The sequence below is a fragment of the Salvia splendens genome, chromosome 8 (assembly GCF_004379255.2).
Source record: "Salvia splendens isolate huo1 chromosome 8, SspV2, whole genome shotgun sequence".
Classification (NCBI taxonomy): domain Eukaryota; kingdom Viridiplantae; phylum Streptophyta; class Magnoliopsida; order Lamiales; family Lamiaceae; genus Salvia; species Salvia splendens.
The window spans coordinates 30,758,619-30,779,454 of NC_056039.1; the positions used below are offsets into that span (position 1 = coordinate 30,758,619).

General features: G+C 42.0%; 1 protein-coding gene across 1 annotated transcript; it reads right to left on the reverse strand.

Annotated features, from left to right (window-relative positions):
* Positions 1-13,728: 13,728 nt before the first annotated feature.
* LOC121744144 lies at positions 13,729-15,946 on the reverse strand. The gene is made up of 2 exons (XM_042137583.1): positions 15,452-15,946; positions 13,729-14,831 (listed from the first exon to the last, which is right to left on the reverse strand). The coding sequence occupies exons 1-2, from the start codon at positions 15,718-15,720 to the stop codon at positions 14,021-14,023; spliced, it is 1,080 nt and encodes a 359-aa protein (XP_041993517.1). The 5' UTR covers positions 15,721-15,946; the 3' UTR covers positions 13,729-14,020.
* Positions 15,947-20,836: the final 4,890 nt, after the last annotated feature.

Here is a 20,836-nt window from a genome sequence, read left to right on the forward strand (position 1 = left end):
GAAAAGTTTGTCTGTCCACTAACATACTAAATATAGAGACATGCATTATGCAAAAGCTATATATGAAGTATATTTCGCTATTGCTGTTTATACAACTTTTGGAAGTCGTAAAAGTAGGACAATCTGAACCTCACCAAAACTTCTCAAACGGGCAATTTTGATAATAGCGCAGACTTTTATGTTGAATTTTTCCCAACTAATCCATGAAGAGGATAAAATAGTGAAACTGTCGGAATTAAGAAATTATCCAACAGGAAAATCATCTCGTTAATAAAATGAAATGAAAATGGTATTCTATTAAATGTAATGTCAGATTTGTCACGAAAAATGAAAACCCTGCTTTAAAACAGAGGGCATTGACTGTGTCTGCCCCTTCTCTAGAAGCTTATTTAGTGGCTATAAATATAGCGTAGCTGATGCTATTTTTGTACTTTTATTTTCCAGATTGGCCTCATTATTTAATCGTCACACATTTTCGTACATTCCTTTATTTATTATTGCAATGCCCACTATTTAGAGCATCCATACTGAGGCGGAGGATAGCAGGTACGACAGAGGCGGATCCAAGAATTTTTGTTCGGGGTGCGATATATAACTATAATCATTCGAAGCATCAAAATCTGACCAATTGTTTTTTATTTAATTTAATTTGTTTTCTCACTCAAAATGTATAATTTTATTTTTATTATAAAAAATATCACATAAATTTATATTAGAAGAAAATCGGAAAGAGAAGTTATATTATGATGAATAAAATGCATTAGAAGAGAATTAAAGTCTATTAAAATATTAAAAAACTAAAATAATAAATATATAAAAATGCGTCCAGTTTTTTGGAAACAAAAAAATATGTAGGAGTATATAATTATGTTGGTTTTAAACGAAATAGAATATTTTAAATAAAACTAAAATGATAAAATATGGAGTATAAAAATTACATATGATTGGTAAACAGAAAATCTTAGAAAGCAAAAAGTAAAGCGGCAAAAATAAAGCTTCAAAAAATAAAAGAGGCGCTGCTGGCAAGGAGTATCAAACTCAGGTCTCTACTGTAAAAGACGGAGAAGGATACCGCAACACTAACTACACCAAGTTAATTTGGGGTACACTTTTGTACCCCTTTGTTCCAATGTGGATCCGTTACTGCCGCACGATGCATCCTCCGCTCTATCGTCCGCCACTGCAGGTGGGCGGACGATGCTCGCCCCATCCTCCGCACCCTATCCATCGTCCGTGGATGATCATGCAATTTGTGCACCCTCCGGACTATCCTTTGCCCCATTGCGGGGGTTCAGACGATAGGTCCGGACGATGCAACACAAATTTTTTTTTTGTATTTTCTTCTATATATATCACCAATTTTTGTACTTCATTTCACTCCACTCTCTTCCCCATCTCAATTTCTCTCTAAATTCAATAATGAATTCCGACAATTTTCCATATTTGCAAACACAAAATATAAAAAAAGATAATAAATTATCACAATTGAATTTGCCTTTAATTTGTGGTGTTTTTATATTTATTTTTGCTAATTGATATATTTGTAAACATAAAAAATAAATATAAAATAGAAGTTAAAACTATATGACGAGCTATAGGACGTCCCACTACAGGTGGATGTGGTGGAGGATAATATGCTGATGTAACGGATGATAGGACGCCCTATAGGGCGGGCTATAGGGCGCCCTATTCTGGATGCTCTTATCATAATTTTATAATAATAATAGTAGTAGTAAATTGTACATTTATCAATTTATAATTTGATGTGTTAATTTCACAAATCTAATTTACAAATTACAATTTGTTAGTTTCGATTTTTATACTAATAATTTTTGCTAGAATAAATATATTTTAATCAATTGTTAGTTTTATAATAATATATAATCCGGTTAATCACTATTTTTAAAACGTACTAATCCATATGTTCCATAGTAGTTGATGCATTGCTTTTGGCACGGAGATTAAGAAAAATGTGTGTAATGTATTAAATAAAAAGATAATAAAGTAAGAGATAAGAAAAGTAGATAGAATAAAGTAAGAGAGAAAAAAAAGTAAGTGGGAATAAATGTGTTGACTTTTAATAAAAAAAGAAATGACTCAACTACTCTGTAACGTACCAAAATGACAAAATAACTCCACATCGTTTACGAGGGTTCATTATTATATACTCCCCCGTCTCTTAAAAATAAATAATTTATATTTAAAGTAACTTTTTTCTCTCTAATAATGAGGTGAGTTTCATTCATTACTAATAATACTTCAATAACTTTTTCTTTTTATCTCGCTCTTGCTTTATTAATTGTGTATTAAAACCGTTTACATTTTAAATATTGTCTAATTTAGAGACCAATGGAGTATTATATGCTTCGTTTATTATTTCAACATATAAGCGAATGGAATGTAGTCACGTAGTTGGATTACTCTTTCACTTTTATGAGGCAGGTAGATAATTGTCACTGAGTTAGTTAAGATTGTGATGTTGTAACTGTACAGTATACTATATTATTAGGGGATGATTTTTGTCACGTAATTTGATGGGGTACGAACTAAACCCTAATGGCAAGCCCAATAACAGTGACGGCCCATCAGCCCAGAGCCCAAGAAAGAGTATCTGTTCGGCACCAAAGAGTTCGGCACGACCAAAGAGTTCGGACTCAGCCTACAGCTCGGTAAAAGCCGACCAGTCAAGCTCTCCTCTCAGATCGGCAAGAGCTGATCGGTAAAGTCCAGCAGTTCGGTCTCAGCATTCGACCGAACTAGGAGTTAGTGGACTCATGAAAGGCCTCCACGACCTCCACTATACCCACGATCTATTTAGTGGTACGAAGCAGTTATTGAGCAGTTATTGCTCACCCACGATCTTGTTAGTGGGGCTGCAAGCCACGATCTTAGTTCAATATATAAATAGAACTTAGAGCTGATAGAAAAAGGTTAAGCTCTCTAGAGATAAAATATCATATAGCAAGTCTGTGTTGTAAGCTGTAATCCCAGATCAAGCAATACAATCTTGCCCTCCCTTCTTCCCGTGGACGTAGATTTACTTCAGTAAATCGAACCACGTAAATTCATTGTGTCGTAGTCTTTATTCTCTACCAGCATTTACTAACATCAGAAATTCGCGGATTCATCACTGGCGCCGTCTGTGGGAAACAGAGAACAAAATTTGTGATAAAGCGAATTTTTGATCCATTTTTTCCACCCAAAAAATGCATACCAGATCGCAGAGTACCCGTATTCCTGCCCGTGAGAACCAGGAGGAAGCCAATCCATCCCATAGGTCTGGAAAACAGCCTAGGGATAAATCCACCACCAGTTCTCATGGCGAAGGAACAAGCCGCTCCAAAAATCGTCCCACTGAGTCTTCCCAGCAGCCCGATTTGAATGAGGCTGTCAAGCAGTTTTTGGCGGCGAAGCAGGAGGAATTCTTAACCTTCCTGCAAAAAAGCCAAAAGCAGCCGGAGACGAAAACGGCGGATTCTCCTTCTCCCTCCGCACAAGAAAGTCACTACCGCAGTAGTGTCGCATCTCCCAGGAGAAAGAATCCCCGTCCCCAACATGTTCCAGTTCCTCCTCGGTACCGGAATCACAGGAGAACTCAATCTCCTCCATACCGACGAGATATCGGATTCGCCGTGTACGGAGCACTGAAGACTCCGTTCTCGGACGACATCACCCGAACTCCCCTACCACAGAACTACCGAACTCCGTCGATGACTTACGACGGGCTCGTGGACCCTCACGATTTCTTGGGGCGCTATCAATATAACATGGCGAACCAGGGTCTCAACGAGGTCCACATGTGCAAGCTGTTTCCCGAGCTGCTCATCGGGAACGCGAGAAGGTGGTTCGATAGCCTCCCCCAGGGCAGCATCAGATCTTACCGAGATCTAATGGATGCCTTCCACAGGAGGTTCTTTCAGAAAGCGGAAGCCCGAATCACTTCGGCTCAGCTGCTTTCCATTCGTCAAGGTCGCGACGAAAAAATCAGCGACTTTATGACAAGATTCCACAAGGAATGCCTGCAAGTAGACGATCTCAACGATCTGCTTGTCATCTCGGCATTCCAAAATGGAATCCTGCCCGGAGCTCTCTACAGGAAGCTCGTTGAGTGCGGTCCGCAGACAGCTCAGGAAATGTGGGACATTGCGGACCAGTACTCCCGGGCCGATGAGGCAGACCGTCGCAAACGGTCGTTAGACAGCTCATCGACCCGAGGAGACAGAAGGAAGCCCGATCATAGCGATCAGGGGCATCCTCGCCGGACTCCATTTGAAAGAATTCAAAGGGCTCCGGTGCAAGACAGATTGGGACCCCGTCTCAATCCCGAGAAGCCGCCCGCTCAGTTCGTACCGCTGAACAAGCCGAGAGCGGAAATTTTCGAACTGCACTCTGACCTATTCGAAAAGCCAAAGCGGATGACGAAATCAGCCGCGCGCCGACCACAGGATAGCTACTGCTCCTACCATCAAGACCACGGTCACGATACTGAGGAGTGCAGAAACTTGGCTGCAGGTATCGATGTTCTTGTGAAGGCAGGGACATTGAAAAAATACCAAAGCAAGCAGCCAAAGAAGAATAAGAAGCAGAGTGGTGCGAACTGCGCTCCTCAGGATCCGAAAAGGCAGCCGGATCCCGAAGACGATGACGAGCCGCAATATGATGGAGTAATCCAGACTATTGACGCTCTCCCTGCCGGGAAGACCAAGTCGTCCCTGAAGTCAGAGCGCAGAGGCTCCAATCGAGAGGAGCCAACGCATAAAAGGCTGAAGCAGGACGAAGTGATTACGTTCTCGGATGCTGATCCCGTCCCGGCCATCTCTCCTCACCAAGACGCCATTGTCATCCAAGCCGGAGTGGCAAACAAACTGATCCACAGGGTGTTTGTGGATACAGGAGCGTCGGTTAGCATTCTTTTTAAAGAGTGCTTTGACAAACTAGAAGTGGACCCAGCTCGGCTCAGTCCGGCTCCGCTTCCCCTGAAGAGCTTCGCCCAGGAGGACACCCGCCCTGAAGGTATTATCAGCCTTCCGATCACGGTGGGGAAAGCGCCTACTAGCTCCAGTACGATGATTGAGTTTTTCGTGGTGAAAGCTCGGTCCCCGTACAACATCATCCTGGGAAGAGACTGGCTCAACACAGTTCGGGCCGTTTGCTCCACTTATCACCTCACCATCAAGATCCCTACTAAAGGAGGGATAGCGGTCATCCGAGGTGACCAAAAGAGAGCAAAGGAATGTCTGCAAATTGCGCTTAGAAGTGCCGAGCAGTCAGATCGGCACCACCAAGCATAGCAATCACAGCAGCCGGAGTCAGAGGCGATGACCGAAGTCATACCGGAGCCGAACTCGATGACAATTCAGCTGTACGAAGACGATCCATCCAGAACGGTTAAGATCGGCTTCGCGGGAACGCCCCTACTTCGGGAAAAAACCATCCAGCTCCTCAAGGAGTATAAAGACGTCTTTGCATGGTCTCCGTTGGACATGACCGGAGTGCCCCCCGAGGTAATCACTCATCGGTTAAATATTGATCCTTCAGTCCGGCCGATAAAACAGAAGCAAAGACTCTTTGCGGCAGAACGAAGTCAAGTCATCCATGACGAAGTCCGTCAATTATTGAAGGCGGATGTGTTATTCGAAGTGAAGTATCCTTCGTGGGTGGCCAATCCTGTCATGATCAAGAAAAAGGAAGGAGGATGGCGGAGGTGCATAGATTTCACCGATCTAAATAAGCACTGTCCCAAAGATTGCTATCCCCTTCCGAACATAGATAAAAAAGTAGAAGCTTTGATAGGCTTTGAAATTTTTTGTTTTCTTGATCTGTACAAAGGATACCATCAAGTTTTAATGGATGAGATTGACGCTTCAAAAACGGCCTTCATTACTGATTTCGGCATTTTCGCTTATAAAAAGATGCCATTCGGTTTAAAGAATGCCGGAGCCACTTATCAAAGGATGGTAGACAAGCTTTTTCAGCACCTGATTGGAAAGGAGGTCGAAGTGTATGTTGACGATATAGTCGTCAAAAGCAAAAGCACTTCGGAGTACGAGCACAACCTCAAGTCCACTCTCAACGTGCTCAAGAAAGCCAACCTCAAACTTAATCCCCAAAAGTGTACCTTTTTGGTAGATTCGGGAAAGTTTCTGGGTTGTTGGGTTTCAAAGGACGGACTCAAGGCAAACCCCTCAAAAGTTCAAGTTGTTCAAAACATGGCGATGCCGAAGTCCATACATGACGTGCAAAGGCTAACCGGATGTCTAGCCGCACTGAATCGATTCCTTTCTCAAGCAGCCGAAAAGCAACTGCCGTTCTTCACGGTGTTGAAAAAGGCACCAAAGTTCGAGTGGGGAGCCGAGCAGAAAAAGGCCTTTGACGAGCTCAAAAGTTATCTAGCCGAGCTTCCTATTCTCTCTGCTCCAACCGAAGCCGAAGTAATATTCTTATACTTAGCGGCATCGGATCAAACCATCAGCGCGGTGCTTGTACGAGAAGAAGGCCTAAAGCAGCTTCCCATCTACTTTACAAGCCGAGCATTAAGAGGTCCAGAAACCAGGTATCAACCTCTGGAAAAGATTGCTCTGGCATTAGTAAATGCAGCAAGGAGACTGCGGCCATACTTCTATGCTCACAAGGTATGCGTCTTAACTGATCTGCCACTTCGGCAAGTGTTGACCAAACCAGAAGCATCAGGCAGAATCGCCAAGTGGGCTATAGAGTTGGGAGAGCACACAATTGAATATCTACCTCGGAAAGCCATCAAGGGACAAGCCTTGGCAGATTTTCTTGCAGAAGCGAAGTTCGATCAAGCAATTCCTGTTATTGCCGAACAGAAGAATTCTGCCAGTGCCGAACTAGCACAGCCCTTGGAATCCGAAGTAGAGCCGCCGGACTGCTGGAGCGGGTTCGTAGATGGAGCTTCGAACAAGATGGGAAGTGGAGCTGGTATTTTACTTGTCGCTCCCGACGGACACGAGGTAGCCTACTCACTTCGGTTCCTATTCCCCACTACTAATAATGAAGCCGAGTACGAAGCCCTCCTGGCCGGACTCCAGTTAGCGCAAAGTCTGCTCGTCAAATCTCTCAAAGTCCATTGTGATTCACAAGTCATAGTAAATCACATGTTGGGTACAAGTGAAGCTCGTGACGAGAGAATGAAGAAGTATTTGGACAAAGCGCAAAGCATCAGCCGAAGTTTCTCCTATTTTCGGATAATCCGCATTCCCAGAGCGGAAAATAGCCGAGCAGATACCTTAAGTAAGTTGGCCTCAGATCCGAGCTCAAAGGCGGAAGAATTAATGCATCGAAGCATTGATGAAGCCGAGGTACATTCAGTATCCAGCTCGCCGAACTGGATGACGCCGATCTTGCAGTATCTGGATCAAGGACAATTGCCCGAGGATAAGAGAGAAGCTCGGAAGATCACGTGCCGAGCACTTCGGTACGAACTTCATGAAGGAGTTCTCTTTAGAAAGTCTTACCTCCAGCCGTTATTGCGGTGCGTAGGACCAGAAGAGACGGACTACATCCTCAGAGAAGTTCATGAAGGATCGTGCGGTAGCCACATCGGAGCCAGAGCTTTAGCTAAAAAAGTTCTGAGATGGGGATATTATTGGCCAACCATGGTACAAGAGGCAGTGCAGCTCGTCAAGAAGTGTACGAAGTGCCAAATTCATGCAAATGTCCCAAGGATGCCGCAGACCGATCTATACACTATGCAAAGCCCTTGGCCTTTCATGCAATGGGGCATAGACATAGTGGGACCACTTCCTCAAGCTCCTCGGCAAATGAAATTCCTTATCGTTGCCGTGGACTACTTCACGAAGTGGGTGGAGGCTGAACCATTAGCTACGATAACGAGCTCAAAGGCATTGGACTTCGTCTGGAAGAACATAGTGTGCCGATTTGGCATACCCCACATCCTCATTTCGGATAATGGGACTCAGTTCACCGACAAGACGTTCAAGAATTGGTGCCAAGAGCTGAACATTCAACAGCGGTTCACTTCGGTCTCCCATCCCCAAGCAAACGGACAAACGGAAGTAACGAACCGGATTCTGGTGAAAGGGTTAAAAGCTCGGTTAGAACAAGCCAAAGGACAATGGGTAGAAAATCTCCCTCAAGTCCTATGGTCCTACCGAACCACACCCAAAACCTCCAACGGTGAAACTCCGTATAGTCTGGTGTACGGCACTGAAGCCGTAATTCCGGTGGAGATCGGCGTACCCAGTCCCCGAACTCTAAATTTCTCCTCAGAAATGAATGACGACGGACTGAGAGCAGAACTAGATCTCGCCGAAGAAAGAAGAGAGTTGGCGTGCATAAAAGCAGCCAAGTATAAGGAGCAAGTAGCCCGGTATTATAACCAAAGGGCGAAAAAGCTTCAATTTCAAGTGGGAGATCTCGTCTTGAGAAACAACGAAGTAAGCCGAGCAGAAAAGCTGGGCAAACTTGAGCCCACATGGGAGGGTCCGTATCGGGTGTCAGAAGTCCTCGGCAAAGGGTCTTATAAATTGACTCACATGTCAGGAGAACAAGTACCCCGAACATGGCACGTCTCCAACCTCAAGAAGTTCCACTTGTAAGAGACAAAGTCCGGTCAGTCTGTCTTGTGTCTAGTTCGGTCATAGGGGTACATGTTTTTATTTGTTTGTTTTTTACTTGTACCTTTTACTTGTCGTTTTTTAAAAAAAGTTTAAAGTTTTTTTTTCTTTCGTCTTTTTCATTTTTTCTCTATGTGTTTTGTCTCTATGTGCTTGTCGTCTCTTACAAATGGTACCAAGGTATATCGTTCTTCAAAGACTGATCCCCTTTTTAGATCGATTATTAAAGACTATTGTGAGTCCAAGCTTCTAAGGAGGATATAAGACCACAATTCAGCTTAACAAGCAGTTCGTCTGAAACGAACTACAATAAGCCAACGATTGTGAGTCCAAGATTCTCAGGAAGATACAAGACCATAATTCGGCTTAAGAAATAAGCACTTCGTCTGAAACGAACTGCAATAAGGGAAAGTCCGATCCATGCGATAAACCTCGCCGAATTAGGACGACCAAGTTCGGTCAAAGAAGTTTACTTCATAAGACCGAGGACGACCATGTCCAGTCAAAGAGGTTTACTTCATAAGACCACTTCGGTTAACTGGGAAAGTCCGATCCACGCGATAAAACTCGCCGAATTAGGACAAGGGAAAGTTCGATCCCGGCGACAAAAATCGCCAAATTAGAACACAAACCAAGTCCGGTCAAAGAAGTTTCCTTCATAAGATCAAAGACGAGTCCGATCAAAGAAGCTCACTTCATAAGACCGAGGACGAGCACGATGAAATTGTTTCGCAGAACTGTAAGTAAGCAGTGATAAAAGCGAAAGGAAAAAATTTCATTTATTAAATCTCGTTCGGCAGACAATTCAGCTCCCCTACGAGAAGGCATTACGCCATTACAAAGGACTATTCTACTGTCCGCGGTTGCTAAAGTTAAGCCACCTATCTGCAAAATCCTCTGGAAGCCGAGTTCGGTTGCTCCTAGCAGATGAAGAATAAGCAGGTCGACGAAATGCTATCCTCGACCCAACGCCTCTTCCCCGAGCCCGAGAAGCTCTAACCCCTCGGCGATGAAGAGTCTCTGCAATAAGCATCTGCTGATCTTGCTCGCTCATAGTCACAACTCCTCGGCGAATTTCAGTCCGTCCCTGTCTTGACGATTCCGGTTGCTCCTGAGCCCGTTCTCGTCTTGACGTTTCCGGCTGTTCCGGAGCTCGTTGTTGACTGGAAGTAGGATTTTGAACAAGGGAACCAGAGGCTTGATCTGGAGTGCGAGCATCTGTTGGCGGGAAATGCCTAAGGAATCTCCCGATTGAGGGACGCCGGGAAAGAATGATGTCGTACCGAGAAGCCCAGCGCCGTAATGATTTCACAACTTGTTGGCAAGCCGAGCTCTCCAGCGCATTGTTCCTCCGGAGTACATGATATTCCTCCCACAGTTCGTCAACTCGACTCTGAACATCTGATATGGTCACTCCCCCGCGCACACGGATGTAATCCTCGTACGCAGTCCTCTCAGCAATGGTCGTATTCAGCTCGGCCTCCAGATCCTTCTTATCGGACTCTAAGTCCTTATTATCGGCCTCCAGCTTCACTAAACGAGCCAGAAGCTCGTCATTCTTCGTCTGATCGGCTATAGCTCTTTTCTCAGCTTCGTCTAAAGCCGAAGAGTACAGCCGTTTCCAGTGAAGTATCTCCATCTCCTTGAGTACAAAGCAGCTATATTAGTTCGGCAGCTGTACCGAGCAGATAGTAAAATACAACAGGAATAAAGGCGAGTACGAAAAGCTATACGAAGACAAGTGTAGAGAATTTTTCATTCACAAGGAAAATTTTCTACACTAGGAGGGCTTCAAGGCCATTTTACAAGGAAGAAACTAGACTAAGAGAAGGGAGACGAAATCATACTCCGCCAGCTTCGTCTCCGGCTCCTCGGCCTGGTTCAGCTTCTTTCTCCTGAGCTACCTCAGCCTCGGCCTCGCATCCTGCCGGCCTCGCCTCCGCCTCCTGATCGGCTTCCTTCTCCGGATGACCGGCCCGCTCGACTTCGGCCTCCCGCTCCAGCGGCTCGGCCTCACCCTCTCCGTTGTAAGTCGAAGCGGGTGAAACGGGTCCCACGGAGGCAAAGATAGCCTCCAGGTTCTCGTCCCGATCAGCTCGACAACTCCGGACTCGGTCTGCAGAAAGCAGGACCGAGGATGAAGCGAGCTCCTCAAGGAGCGGCAGATTCTGAAGCCGAGCTGCTATCTCTCGGCTGTACAGAGGCAGCACGACGTCGGCCCCCTGCTCGCCCTTATCGGTAATTAGCCTTACCAGACTACCGACAAAGGCCGAGAACTGGCTGCTCAAAAAGAGTTTCTCCGTGTAAACACGGAGAGCCTCCCCCTGGGCAGCCACGGCGGCTGCCTCCTTCTGAGCCTCCCGGTGCTTCGTCTGCTCTCGCAGGATGATGAGCTGGTTTTTGGCTGACCGAGCTTCATCCTGAGCCGAGATCCTAGCAGCTCGGGCCCTCTCAAATTTGGCCTCAGCCTGTTCGGCCAGACTACGAGCAAGATGCAACTTCTTCTGCATCTCCTCGTAGTCGTGGGATGCTTTGGAGAGCTCCACGGAGACGAGCTTCGCTCTCTGAAGATGAACAAGGAAAAAAGTCAACAGAAGGGCCATCAAAAAATGTGGAAAAGAAGCCAAGTCAGAAAGCTTACCTCCACAAAATTCGTCGGCCATTGAAAAGGCTCAGGGACGTGTTCCGGGATGTCTGCAACCACCTCGGAGATGACCAGGTCTTTCCCCGGCACTCTTGGGGACTCATGAATTTTCCCCTTCCCTTTAGCCGAAGACGGCTCCGGCTCTTTCGGATCCGAAGAAGAGGTTTTTTGCCTCTTCGGATTCTTTTCGGCTTCAGACGCCGACCGAGGGGCTCTCTGCCTCTCCGGCCCCACAAGCTCGGAGGATTTGCGGACGGCCTTGTTCAGCAAGTTCACTGTCAAAAAATAAAAAAAAAACAAAGTCAGATTTTCTTCGTTAAAGCAGTAGAGCATAAAGAAAGAGAAAGCCTCACCCTCGGCCTCTTCGTCCGAAGACGAGATGTCGAACATGACGTCGCCCTTGACGAGCTCAGACTCCGTGTATTGTTTCCTAACTATGGGAATCTTGTTGAGCTCGCCATCGAGCTCGTCCAACGGTTCAGGCCGAGGATGACGGATAACGGACTTCGGCCCTCTCCAGGGAAAACTAGGAGCCGCGGTCCTATCATAGTAGAAGAAGCGGTTTTGCCACTTCGGCCACTTCGTTTTACAAAAGGCCCTAAAGGGCTGTACAGGGATCAAGTAGAACCAAGACCCCTTCCTCTTAAATTGAAAGAATTTAAGGATCGCCTTCAAAGACAAATCCCTTCCTAACCTACGGAGTTCGGCAGCGAAGGCCGACAAGTGCCTCCAAGAGTTCGGAGTCACCTGGCCTAAAGGAAGCTGAAAAAAATCTAGTAAATCTATAAAGGCAGAAGGGAGGGGGAAACGAAGCCCGCATTCTAAGCAGGCCTCGTACACGGTGGCGTAACCCTCCGGCGGGGAGTCAGCCCTATGATCACCGTCAGGTACCACCGCCTTCCCCCCAGGAAAAAAGTATTTTTCGGGTAGGGATATCACAGTATCCTTACTCAAAATACTATGGAAATACTCTACGGTCTTCTCCCCGGACTCTTTCCGGCCAGAAGACCCCTTACCGCCTCTCCTACCGCTACCCGACTCCGAAGAAGAAATAGAAGCCATTTTTCTTACTTTTTGAAGGTGAAGGAAGTCTGAGGAAGCTCTTGAAAGCGGAAGAAAATTTCTCGAGAAAGAGAGAGTATAGAAGACGCAACAGCAAAAGTGTTCAAATGAGGAAGAAAGAGCATATTTATCAGATTCGGGAAAGATTTCGAAATCGTTGCGCCGTTTCGAATCCCACCTTTTCAGGATTCAACGGCCGGATTTTACTGTCGCATTTAATGCAGGCACGCGCAAGGCACGTCCCCTGACGTCAGCCTCCCCCTTACCGTTATCCAGAATGCCGAAGTGACTCACCTCGCCGAAGTGATTCACTTCGCTTTTCGGGGGGGGTAGTGATGGGGTACGAACTAAACCCTAATGGCAAGCCCAATAACAGTGACGGCCCATCAGCCCAGAGCCCAAGAAAGAGTATCTGTTCGGCACCAAAGAGTTCGGCACGACCAAAGAGTTCGGACTCAGCCTACAGCTCGGTAAAAGCCGACCAGTCAAGCTCTCCTCTCAGATCGGCAAGAGCTGATCGGTAAAGTCCAGCAGTTCGGTCTCAGCATTCGACCGAACTAGGAGTTAGTGGACTCATGAAAGGCCTCCACGACCTCCACTATACCCACGATCTATTTAGTGGTACGAAGCAGTTATTGAGCAGTTATTGCTCACCCACGATCTTGTTAGTGGGGCTGCAAGCCACGATCTTAGTTCAATATATAAATAGAACTTAGAGCTGATAGAAAAAGGTTAAGCTCTCTAGAGATAAAATATCATATAGCAAGTCTGTGTTGTAAGCTGTAATCCCAGATCAAGCAATACAATCTTGCCCTCCCTTCTTCCCGTGGACGTAGATTTACTTCAGTAAATCGAACCACGTAAATTCATTGTGTCGTAGTCTTTATTCTCTACCAGCATTTACTAACATCAGAAATTCGCGGATTCATCATAATTCTTTACCTCTTTTTTTTTTCAAATCAGTTTCTATATCCAATTTTATGATTTTTGGTTTTTTGATCCTTAATAATATTTCATATATTGACTAATGCACACTTATATTATTTTTGGAAGAAAACATAATCAATTAAAAGTCCTTAAACACATATATAAATTTTGAAATTGAGGCACCACTTTATTTAATTGGTAGGGACCTTAATAAGTTTCTTGTGATAAATCATTAAGATTACATTCTTAATGACGTACTTTTGTGAATCTTCATTTCCATAGTACCTTCTTTAACCATTTATTTGTTGGTCTAATTATGCTACACTTATTTGGACCCAGTGAGTTGAAAATGGGCCTTTAGTAAAACACACCTACTCAGTTCAATGAAATGGGCCTTTAAAGCATCCTTCAATGAAAATTGGGATTCGCCAATTCGGTAATACAGTACCCACTTTTACTCTTATTGTGTTTCGAACAAAAAAAAAGACATTCTACTAAAGATAATTCTATGATTAATATAAATCATAACGTATAGAAATTACAGATTACAAAACTCTTCTCTTAGCCAAACACATTAATCTGTTCCTCAAAAATAAAACAAACTACATAAATCAACGTACCATGCGCACGTTCCATAACAACTAGTAGAACATTTATTTTTTCGGTAATGTGTTTGAAAATATAAAGGAACAGTTAGAAAAAAAAATGCAGCAACTCTACATAGACGAGAGCAAATTAAGGAAAGTGATATTGTTGCCTAATCATTTAATCAACTAGCCACCTATGGCTATTGGAAGTTAAACCTTACGTTGCACCCTTTTGAATTTGCCCTTTTCAGTTTCTGACTCGGCGACGGCGATAAAGTCCCCACCGGCGACCTACACGACTCGCTCCGATTCAACGTTGTCGATAGAGCCCCCACCGGCGACCTACACGACTCGCTCCGGTTCAACGTTGTCGATGGGCACTTGAGGATTCCCTTTATAGGCTTCTGCATCCCGCCGCCCGCCGACGACTTGTCGTCGCCGGAGTTGTTGCCTTTCTCGTTGTCTCCTCCCGACCAATACGCCGGAGACTCTTCGGCGAAGTAGTCGGAGAACGGATCCTCTCGGTGCTTGGCGTCGAGGAGATCCTCCATCCGTGCGCGGATCTCGGCGTCGGCTTCGTCGGCGCCGGTGCCGTCCGGTGGGATGTTCTTGCTGCCGGGAAGCTTGAACCATCCCTCGGCGAGGAGTTGGAGAGAATTGAGATTTTTGGCGAAGGAAGGCTTCTTGGAGGGAGATTGGAGCCTCTTTCTGTGGAGCATGCCCATGGCGATGAGGCTGGTCACGAAGAGCTGGCATATGGCGCACTTGATCTGCGCGTGGCGCTCGAAGGAGGCGGACTCGGTCAGCCCGACCATCCTCTTGATCCCGACGACCTTGCGGGCGAGGTCGCCGAGCTCGTAGCGTTTGTATTTAGGGTCCTTGAAAACCCTAGCGGCGATGTAGCCGATGTCTATTTGCCTCTTGCTCAGACCTAATTCGTGGAAGGGGAAGAGCTCGGTTTTCTCTAGAATGCCGAACCCGACGAACCGGATCCGCTTGTCGGCCAGGAACCTGTTGGGCATGGGCACATAATGTAGTAATTAATACTCCTTCTATCTCATTAGAAGTGAAACATTTTTCTTTTTAGATTGTCCAATTAAATATAAAATATTTCTTAAAATGGAAACAACTCTATCTTTACTTTTTTTATCTCTCTTATTTTACTCTTTTTTCACTAACTCACAAAACAATACTACATAAAATCTTGTGCCGATTTTTAAATATTTCATATTTAATGGGACGGATGGAGTATATATTTTATAATGTCAACTGATATTAATGAATCAGTGAATGATATGATTCTCAATTATATTTTTTAGTGGCGATCTTAAGGGAATATGATCCTATATAGCTTAATTATTTATTACTCCATACGTTTTATACAAATAGACTACTTTTGTGATTTTAGTATGTCTCAAAAAAATAAACAAATCTATATCTCTAGTCATTTCTTTCTCTCTAATAATGTGAACATAGTTTTCTACTAACAACACTCAAATCGTTTTTTAAAATCTCTTTCCGAACTTATTATATCAACTCTGCATTACAGTCTGCATCATTTCAATATTTGCTATTTTTCAAAGACAGATGTATATGAATAGATAGATGCATGGATGTTTGATTAATAGAACCTGTGGATGGGGGCGGGGAGGGATTCGCCGGCGCCGAAGCGGAGGATGAGGCAGCCGACGCCGAAGGAGAGGAGGAGGAGGATGATGGAGGGGTCGCGGGGATGGCACATAACGTCGAGGCCGACGACAGGAGGGTCATCCCATGTCTTGCCGTCGGGGAAGAGGAAGTCGATTTTGCAGAGATTTTCGAAGATCTTCTTCTTGAAGGTGATGCCTTGAAGCTTCACCTCGAAACGGTTAGTGCGCAGGTATACCACCCCAGCCGCCATTAATTAATTATACACTCTGAGAAATTGTAATTAATTAAGAAGAAGAAGAAGAAGAAGAAATGGATCGATTGAACACACGGTCTTTGCTAGCAATCTGTCAAAGACATTGAGATGGGCCAGCCGAGGGTGGTGGCCATCTGCGTGCGATCGATCGATCGACTCACAACTTTCACTCCACAAAAAAATTACTCAAACTCAACCTCAACAATTCATTCAAGGCGTAACATACAAAAATGAGGGGAAATCCTTCTTCTTTACTCTCTACCACCGTTGCTTTTTGCCTCCTATTTTTTTCATTGGATAAGCTTCATTCATATTCTACCAACGCTTCTCCATGAATGTAGCGTTTTTCTTCTAAAAGTCGATGTTGTGGTTCACTAATCTTAGACTTTTTTTTTCGACTTGGGGTTCACTAGGCAAAGTCAATTGGGATTTAATCCAATTGTAATGGAGATGTTTATTAGCTTACATTTATTTGAAAATACGAAAACAAATAACACTACTAATTTATCATAAAGACTGGAGAGCATCTATATAAATTCTACTAGTACTTTTAAACTAACATTAAGGGCATGGTTTTTTCTGCAGGATTATGTCTATACTATAATTTCTGGATTTTTAGATTTCGATGTTTATTTGATTTTTAATTGGAATCAATTAGAAATCTTATTTCCTAAATTCATATTTTTAAGGACTTGATGATGGCAGTGCTGTTGAAAATTTTGATCTTATAATATGAATTGACGGAACATTACCTCCTTAAATTTGAAGGGCTTATTTGTACCATTAAATCGATTTATAAAAAAATTACTCCATGCACTATTTTTTATTTTATTTTTCATCCGTTCTCCAATACTTATTATATTATCAATACTTAAAAAACTTTATCTATTTATCTCTCTTTTACTTTACCAATAAACTCATTCTTATCCAAAGTTCATATTTTTGGGGACGGAATGGGCATCCCCAACCATAGTGCAAAACGCATCTTTGGAGTAGAATTAAGTTCCAACCATACTTCATAACTCATCCCAAAATTGTCCTTTTTTGGATATTGATAAGTAACACACCAAAAACGCAGTAGCACTGTAGCTACTGCATATTCAGTTATGAACTTTCTGAAATTGCAGTTGGATCCTTCAGCCTGTGTATTTTCGAATAGAGGCAAGAAGACTTACCTTAATTTGTTGAGAATCGTCTGATGCAAAATTTTTAGGGAGAAGACGGAGGATGGGGGAAGAAGACGAACAGAAACGGCGCTTTAATTTAGGTTTCTATTAATTGTGGATATTAAATGGGATTTAATTAATTGGCTATAATTATAAAAAATGCAAATATATCTAAAAGTATTATCAGTCGGTAAATTGCTTGCCAAATGATTTTATTAATAATTGGGTATAATGATTGATAAATAGTTAACTCTTACTGAAATTTTAATATATTATCCTTTATATATTTTTATTTAATTAATATTTATTTTACATTAAGTTTTAGATGAGTAATTATTAATTATTTTCACTTATGCAATTTCTGATATTATATTTGACATGATATTTAATAATATAAGAAAATTTGGAGTCATAAATTTGGCTAATTTATTTGTGTTGTACGTATATTTTATGTAATTATATATATAATTGATGTTTGATTGTTATTATGGAATGTTTGATGTTTGATTTATTTTAATAAGCAAAAAGTATGGAATCATTTAATTATGGAATATTTAAGTATATTTTAATAAGTTAATAATATTAAATCAGATAATTATATTTCACAAAGTGATATGTGGCTAATGTGTAATTTAAATAAATATGTAGGTAAGATTAAAAGGGTATAGAAAATAGAATATGGTTAGGTTTGGGTATGGTGTAAATAATCTATCAATATATAAAAGAGCAGTTTTCTTGATGCCACCGTGGCACCATTTTGGCGGGAAACTACTATTGCTACTGCAGAATAATAGGAGTAGCTATCATTCTTGAGCAATGCGAAAGGTATTCTAGAGCAATAGCTATTAGTCTATCCCTGCGACAAAATAGCTGTCATCTTGAGCAATGCAAAAAGTAGTCTAGAGAATTGTTAATACTAGCAGATTCATCAGACTTTTTTATAGACTAAATAAATTATAATCCGTAGTAAGTTCCTTTAGGGTATCAAGTACTCCATCTTAAAATTCTTCAATAAATACTAGAGAGTGAATATGTGAAAGATATCTATGCTAATAGCAGAGAACAAGGAAGATGCAACGAGCTGGAATTTGAGTGTTATTTGGTTTAAACGACGAAAGACGGCGACACAGCAGAGAATGGTGGAAGGGATTGCGCTTTGGAAGATTCGGAGGGAAAGCAGAGAGGAAATCGGGCAGCATGAACTGGGTGAAATCTGGCGTCGATGCGGTGGCTACCCGTAGTCGACTGACGACGAGGCAAGGAAGGCGATGGAGGGGATTTGCTGTGTGATGGGGTACGAACTAAACAACTAAACCCTAGTTGCGAGCCCAATAACAGTGACGGCCCATCAGCCCAAAACCCAAGAAAGAGTATCAGTTCGGCATGACCAAAGAGTTCGGTTCGGCACAACCAAAGAGTTCGGTCGCAGCCTACAGCTCGGTAAAAGCCAACCAATCAAGCTCTACTCTCAGATCGGCAAAAGAACCAATCAAGCTCTACTCTCAGATCGGCAAAAGCTAATCGGCAAAGTTCAGCAGTTCGGTCTCAGTGTTCGACCGAACAAGGAGATAGTGGACCCATGCAGGATCTCCACGACCTCCCTTACACCCATGATCTATTTAGTGGTGTTAAGCAGTTATCAACCATCCACGATCTAGTGAGTGGTGCTGCAAACCACGATCTTAGTTCAATGTATAAATAGAACCTAGATCAGATAGACAGGGGTTAAGCTCTCTAGATCCTGAATCTTATAGCAAATCAGTATTGTAATCTGTAAGCGAGACCAAGCAATACAAATTTGCCCTCTTTTCTTCCCGTGGACGTAGATTTACCTCAGTAAATCGAACCACGTAATTTTCAGTGTTGTGATCATTTATTACTTGCATTTACTCCCATAAAAAATTCGCCACATCATCACTGTGCGGAGAAGTGGGCAGTGGCGATCGAGTCTCCCCCTCTCCCGGACTGATTTTCCCTCACCTTGCCGGGAAATCGCTGTCGCCCCGGAGAAGAAGAGGATGTTGATCAATTTGCTCTCTACAAAATGAGGTTTTGAAGCGAGGTTTTTCAGCGCGTCCCTCTTTAATTACGCCCCCTCCGATCCATTTCAAGTTTCTCAATCGGCCACTAGAAGGGATTGACGGCGTGGGTGTAGTGGTGAAGTTGGAGAAGGAGATGGTGTGGTGTGGTGTGGTGTTTTTTTATTAAAAACCATTTTAGTTTAGTTATCAATTTTGTAGTGGTGTGTTTTCGGTTAATAATCAGTATTACTTGCCCATTTTATTTAATTAGTATTACCTGCCCATTTTATTTATTTAAATCTGGAATTGTTTATTTTGACTATAATTTAGTTTCAACTATTTATTACTCTTTTCATCCCATAAAATTTGTTTCAAATTGATATGGGTTGATATTTAAGAAATTGTTACTTTTAATTAAACAATTAAACAAAGGTGTATAGTGGAATGGTGTATTTAATATATATTTTAGGTATATATTTAAGTGGGATAAATTTTGCCTGACCGACTAAAATAGTAAAATGAGACAAATTTATAAGATGTGGAACAAAGGGAGTATATTTTTGTTATGAATTCGTTTTATTATAAATTCTATATTTGTGTTAGATGGTGATGTTGAAAGTTATAAGTTGCCCTATTTTTATTATTGATGATACTATTTTAGAGACAATCCTTCTTCTATTTTCTTTTTACTTATTTTGTTCCATTTTTGACAATTTTCATCTTACAAGTTTAGTAAACAGATTTTTTTTAAATATTGTGAACGTATATTTTGAATTTATATTATTCTCTTTTTACTTTGTGATTTTTCAAAGTAAAAAGACATGAAATATCACATATTAAGTCATCAAAAAATATACTAAAAGATATATTGAATACTATCATTTTGATGCATATTTATTAATATATATTCCCTCTGTTTCTTCATAGTTGAGTCATTATATCATTTCGGAAAGTTCCTTCATAGTTGAGTCATTTCCATATATGTTAACTTTTTTCTCTTTCTTACATTACATTTTTTTACATTATTCTCTCTACTTTATTCAATTTATATTTTATTCCCATTTTTTACTTTATTCTCTCTACTTTATTCACTTTATACTTTATTCTCTCTACCTTTTCCTCTCTCTTACGTTTTTACCTATCTATTTATTTGACACACCAACAAAACCGAAAAACCGAATTTAGTTCAAAATCCAAACCGAACCGAACCCAAAAAACCGAAAAACCGAAAACCGAACGTAAAAAACCGACAAACCCGAACAAAACCGAAAAACCCAAAAAAAAACCCGAAAAACCTGAAAAAAAAATAAATATAATATAAATATATATTTATATATGTGTATTTTATTTTATTTTATATATACTAATAGAATATTTATATATAATATAAAATTAATAATACATATAATATATATTATATAGTAGAATATATTAAAAGAATATATATTATATATAATATAATATATTAAATTAATAGAATATATATATAATTCGGTTTTTTCGGTTTTTCAGTTTTTTTTCTTCGCCCGAACCGAACCGAAAAACCAAAATTTTTATTTTTAAAACCGAACCGAACAGAAAAAACCGAAAAAACCGAACCGAATTTCAAAATTTCGGTTTGGTTCGGTTCGGATATTCGGTTTCCGGTTTTTTTTGCTCACCCCTAATAAACATTCATTTCTAAAACTTCGTGCCGAAATTTTTTGCCTTACCTATGAAGAAACGGAGGGAATATCATTATTTGAAATTTTATTGTCCCGTGCATAGCACGGGTGGTAACACTAGTTAAAGTAAAATTACTGTTGTTTGATGTGACAGAAATTGAGTTTGAGTTTGAGTTTGAGTTTGAGTTTGAGTTTGGGATAAATGGTTGGAGGATGGACTTAGTGAAAAAGAGATAGCTTACCAATCAGGACTTGTTAGGCG